General features: G+C 53.5%; 1 protein-coding gene across 1 annotated transcript in view; it reads right to left on the reverse strand.

Moving 5' to 3' along the window:
- Positions 1-5,698, reverse strand: part of PGBD5 (piggyBac transposable element derived 5) — an 89,071-nt gene extending 83,373 nt beyond the window's left edge. The window contains 3 exon segments of the mRNA XM_032608458.1: positions 5,372-5,487; positions 5,489-5,619; positions 5,621-5,698. Of these exon segments, the coding sequence (XP_032464349.1) occupies positions 5,372-5,487; positions 5,489-5,619; positions 5,621-5,698 (325 nt within the window).
- Between the last annotated feature and the right edge of the window lie 302 nt (positions 5,699-6,000).

Here is a 6,000-nt window from a genome sequence, read left to right on the forward strand (position 1 = left end):
AAGGGACACTTGTTAGTGCCCGGAGAGAAGTTTGTTTGTCACGACTAGAGGAAGGCATGCTGTTGGCTTTCAGCGGGCAGAGGCCAGGAGGGCTGCTGAGTATCCTTCAACGCACAGGACAGCCTCTGCGACAAAGGATCCCCCTGGCCCATGGTGTCTACGGCGCCAAGGCTGAAGTGACACACCTGTTCTATGACCCAGAGATCCTACTCCTAGGTATATACGCCCCAGGGAAATTATGTATATGTCTATCAAAAACATGCTCAAGAATATTGGTAGCAGCTTTATTCATAAAAGCCTGAAAACAGTCCAAAAGTCCACTGATAGGATAATAGATAACAAACTGTAGTATTTATACAATGGAATCCTACAAGGCGAAATAAAAAAGACTGTAAAAATAAGACTTGGATATGGGCTTCCCTAGTGGCGCAGTGGTTGAGTCTGCCTGCCGGTGCAGGGGACACGGGTTCGTGCCCCGGTGTGGGAAGATCCCACATGCCGTGGAGCGGCTGGGCCCGTGAGCCATGGCCGCTGAGCCTGCGCATCCGGAGCCTGTGCTCCGCAACGGGAGAGGCCACAACAGTGAGAGGCCTGCGGTACCGCAATAAAAAAAGTACTAGGTACTGACTGGGAAGGGGCTGGAGAGACTCTACCTTGACCTGGGGAGCTGCAGGGCTGTGCTGCACACGGTGACTCATGTGTGTCATACCTCAGTAAGCTTTATTACAGGGAACACCCTCTCAGGGCCACACTACCAGCAGGAATCACACGTTGGTTTGCTGCCTTAGAAGCCAGACTTTCTAATGGACTTTATGGTACACTGCTGGCCAGGGTGTAAGTAGCTGCATTTCCAGAATGCTATTTTACAAGAGAGATCAAAAATGTTAAATTGTACAAAATCCTTATTCAACTCTGCTTTGATCGTTTTATGCTAAGGAATATATTAAAGACGAGCACACAAACTTAAACTTCAAGAATATTTAACATAGCAGAATAAACATAAATAAATATATGTAAACGGGGGGGGGGAGCAAGGAACCCAACGCCCACCCAAAGGGAGCTGTTTCATCAAAACGACACTTTAAAATTGAAATGGAAAATGTTTACAACATACTAATTAGAACTAAAAAGCAGGTGACCCGATAATATGTAACCTAAGATTTATGAAGGGTACACTCAATGAGTTAACTGTGATTATCTCTGAGTAACGGGAGATTATGGGATTTTTTAAAATTTTATCGTTTTTCTTTTTGGTTTTTTTCCTAAAATGAACATATATTACTTGTTAATAAGAAAAAAATATACACTCACAGCTCTTAAAAATAAAGGTGAGTGTTACACTGTAAAACTGAGTACTAGACCACACTAAACTCCCAGGGTGCTGGTGTATTCAAAGCCCTGCTCCCCGCAGAGGAGCTCTGACCTCCTATTACCATGGCTCAGGGGAGCAGGGATTAAATCAGAAGCTAGATAAAATCCTAGGTCTTCTGTTTCAGTCCCGGACTGTGGGACTGAAATCCCACTGAAATACACAAATCCATACCTCCATTAAGCCTCACAGGACTATATATGTTTCCAGAAAAGGGAACGGCAAATCCACTTATAAACATGAAAACCAATATAAATATTTTTGACTGGAAAGAATTCTAGGTGAAAAACAAACACACAAACAAACCCAACCCACTACCTTTCCTGAATTATGAAGTCTGAGCAGTTAGACGGTGGTGATCACTTAACCAAGGTAATCTCATTGCCCCCAGACTCTGGCAGAAAAGCCCCATCTGTCTTTCTCTGTAAAGTGGAGAAGAGAACTCCCACACAGAGTACCTGTGACGATTCAGTGCGATAATGCATGAAAAAGCAAGTTACAGATGCAAACTGTGGGTTATTATACTCCTCATGAGCTCAAGTTCCCCACCACAGGAGAAGACTCCTAGGAAAAGAGCAAAACACCTCTCCCAGGAAGCTCCCTTCTCTGAAATCTGCGTGGCCGTGCATGCGCTTGAGTATTAGGTAGCACTGCATGCGATTTATCTCATAGCTCATCATGATCTGAGTTCCCCCCGGAGCCACAGAGCTAAAGGTGGGAGCAGCTGCTTACCTGACACCAGAGGGGCCCAGTATCTTAGCTGACAAATTCCAGTACGGTAGAAGGTCTCGGTTTAATTCTGGTTTTAAGAGAAAGGTGCTTCTCTTCTTCCTTGTTAGTCAAAAAGACTCTAAACCAAATAAACCAACAACAAACTCTAAAGATAAAACATTTCAGTGTTAACTATCAATGCCATACGTCCCCCCCCCCCCAGCTTCTCAAGGTCACACCTCCCCACTGCATGATGACAGAGGGCGGCTGACATGGGAAGACAACTCCTGTGAAGTCCACGCTCTCATGGAAAGGGTAAATAGCTCAGATCCCAGCTTCCCAAGACAAAGGACCCACAAAGCCAAACAGAAGAAGCCCCCGAGCATCTGTCAATCTGCCTGTTCCTTTGCCTCCTCAGAAAGAACGAATCACAAGACTGCTCAGAAAGGGCAGGAGCTCCCAAAGCAGCTGAATTTCATGCTGTTTCCAAAGAGTGAGCTTGCATGCTGTGCCGGTTATTTGCACGGTGGGCAGACGAGGCTGACAGCTTGAGGGGGCTATTTTCGGGGGATACCCTGCGAGTCTGGTTAGAAGACAGTCCTGGGCCCTGAGCTCCCAGGCAGACTCCTCCATCCACCAGGGGTTAAAATGACCCACACAGGGTCTTTGTACTTAAACCATCCCAAGGGGACCCAGCGGGAGGAGAGAGAAGGGAAGGGGGTGTGAGAGAGAGGACCTCCCCACCCATAAGTGCACTTCTGGAGAGCCTCCCTAAGTGCACTTAGGGAGCTAAATACACTGAAAAAAACAGAACGAAGAGGCTGAGAAGACAACCTTAACTACAGAAATGCTTCCTCCGGGGCATCAAATGTCTCCCTACTGTGTACTCTCCCTCCCACGCCGGGCCAAAAGCAGCTCTGAATGCAGATCAAAGGCGGCTCTGAATGCAGATCAAAGGCACAGTGGTGCCCAGCGTCTCTCTCCTACACAGGGACTCTCTGAAAAGGGTTCCAGGTCATCAAGAGGGCTCCCAGACAGCGGTCATAACCTCTTTCTGATAGAAGAAACCAGGCTCAGCACAAGCGATAACGCATTTTCACTTAAGACAGTCACATGCATACACGCCTATTTCCATACAGACGCCTACGTGGTTTTTCACAGCGGGAGGCAGGCAGGAAGCCTGTTCCATGAGTCTAGAATCCTTTGCTTTCCTCATCTGATTCTAGCAGCAACAGCAATTTCCATTTGGGGTTTTCTTTGATGAGGGCTGATTACAGATCAAAATGCCACCCTCCGGCTTGGTCTCCTTCCCACCGTACCAGCCCAGCGAGATCCATCAACAAACTGGGAAACAAAGATGGAGGGAGGTACAGGCTGCGTTCCTTAAAAGTGGGGAGCACACTCTGGCTGGAGCGTCTGAGCTACGGACTTGGTAAACTTTGCAGGCTGACCCTTCTTTGCTCAGGGCATCCAGGATGCAGCTCTCAAGCCTCTTAACACAGCTCTCTCTCCGCACCAGTAAGGCACAAGGATTTTCCCTCACCAGCAGCGTATTTCTGCACCTATTTTCAGCCCCCGTAAACCCTATTCCATTGTTTCAGGGACCTGAATTCTTACTTAATAAACCATCAATGTCATCCCTCCACCGCTAGCTACCCCAATTCCCTCAGGGAGAAGGCCCTGCAAGGAAGAAGAAAGTTCTTAATTAGGGCTGTGCTCCTACACAAAAATAGGAAAGCAAAAATAGTATAAATATACCACCAAATAACCGCTAAGGTCTTTGCTTATGCTGCTTGACTGCGATTCTCAGGTCCAGGTGTGAACTCAGTGGACACGTGAAGGAAGCAACTTGAACCTAACGCCAACTGACACACGACGCTGCTCTTCCCGACCGTTCGTGCTGCAGTGGCGAAACTGCTCTGCATAAGCCTGCCAAACCAGGGCTCTGGGGAGGTACAAATTCTTAAGAGCCGATATGAAAAACAGCTGTCTGGGGCTGGAAGACTTTATGACGTTTTGGAAAATATGGGGGGGGGGGGTGGTAAAAGGATTTATACAGAGTGATGTGACTGAAAACTCCCACACTCTTAATCAAAGCCCAAACAAGAACCTGCTTTTAAATGTACCCACCTCCAACACTGCACAGCTAACCTGGACTCTGGAGGCCTAGCTGTAGCTTAGCAATATCCACACTGCAGCCTGACTGCTGGAGGCTTGCAGACCACTCCTTGCTGAGAGTCCAGCCAGCCCTGGCAGCAGGCTGCAGCCTGATGTCCTGATCTGAGTCCAGCCACCAGCCAGGGGTCCCTTGGTCCCTGTCCTTCTATGGGCTGTGTTCCCGACCAGTCAAACAATAATCGGGGAGAGCCACGGGGAGAGCCACAGGGTAAGCCGCAGCTCACCCAGCATCATGCCCACTGCGGCCACTCCCTGGTCGTCAGCATCACCGGCTGCTTGCCATTCCACCCATGAAAACAGTGTGCAGAAACCAGGGGCTGCCACGGAAGGCGGCGCAGAGCAAGGAACAAAAGCATCAGAGGACAAGTGCAAATGGCTGGCCTCCAGCTCCGGGAGAGAGCAGAGGCTACCGAGCTTCCGCGGGGAAAGTGGAGATATTTTAAAACCACCTCCCAAGAAAGGAGGCAGCAAAGAGGACCTCAAGCAGCCAGAGCTGCCAGCCCTTCTCCAGGTATCAGGGGCTGGTCTATGACCGTAACAGTAAGCAGGACACACGTGAAAGTGCCTTCCGGTGCAAAAGCATACGCCTTAATGCTGCCCAACTGGTCCTTTCACTCTTTCCTGTTTTTCGCAAGAGATTCTCAACGGCACGGACACGGAAAGTTTCTCAGATTAACTGTAGAAAACTAAAGCCCAGTAAAGACGCCATGGGAGGCCTTTCAGCCCTCCCAGGGCCTCGCTCCAACCGCTACCTGCCCCACCCGTGGCGCCCGGGTAAGGCTTGCTCTGGGGCCAGCAACGCAAAATGACTCCCCGCCCCAAGACACGCCAGGTTTTCAGGATCCCTCAACTAGGAGAACCTAACTCTGACCCAACCCCCAGGGGCGAGTGGCTTCTGGTGCGGGACGCGGGGACACTCCCAGCACGTGAGGGTACACACTCCCCCGTGCTGCCGCGGCCTCGCCTCATCCTGTCCACCCACCGAGGAACTCGGCGGAGCCCCAGCACGCTGCCGCAGCCTCGTGTGTTTCCTGAAACGCACAGCTGCCACCCGCAAGCCGACCCGTGGAGCGTCGGGAATTCTCGCGCCCCCGCCCCCGGGCCGCGCCTTACCGCCGGTGCCCTCGAAGCGCGGGGCCGGGCGGTCCCGCAGCGTGGCGCTCCAGCCCGCGCCAGCCTCGTCCTCCTCCGACTCCTGCGCGGCGGCGGCGGGGGCGCCGGGGCCCCCGCGCGGGGCCGGGGCGCTCGGCTTCGTCGTCCGAGGATCCGGCCGAGGAGGAGCGCGAGGCGGCCGACGTGCTGTAGAAGGGGTTCCCGCTGCTGTCCGGGCCCGACTCGCCGAACACGTCGTCCGAGATGTGGCAGGCTCTCGTAGCGCGCGCGGGCCGCCTCGAGCAGCGCCGGCGCCCTCCTCCGCGCGCCCCCGCCGCCCTCGGCCATGGCCCCGGCCGCCGCCCGCGCGCCGGCCCCCACAGCGCCTCCCAGCCGCACGCGCCGGGCCCCGGGCCCGCGCCGCGGCCCGCCGTTCCCCACCAGCGCAGCCCGCAGCACAGCGCCCGCCGCCCCGCGCCCGGCCGGCCCGCCGTCTTGGCCGCCTCGGGCCCAGCGCCCGGGGAAGCGCCTCGGAGCTCGGGCGGCCGCGGGCTGCGGGCCGCGGCAGGAGGCAGGGGTTGCGGGCCCGGACCAGGCGCCGCCGCTCCCGTCGCCGCTGCGTCTCCTCTGCGCCCACCGCTTCGCCGCGC

The sequence above is a fragment of the Phocoena sinus genome, chromosome 16, assembly GCF_008692025.1.
Source record: "Phocoena sinus isolate mPhoSin1 chromosome 16, mPhoSin1.pri, whole genome shotgun sequence".
Taxonomy (NCBI): domain Eukaryota; kingdom Metazoa; phylum Chordata; class Mammalia; order Artiodactyla; family Phocoenidae; genus Phocoena; species Phocoena sinus.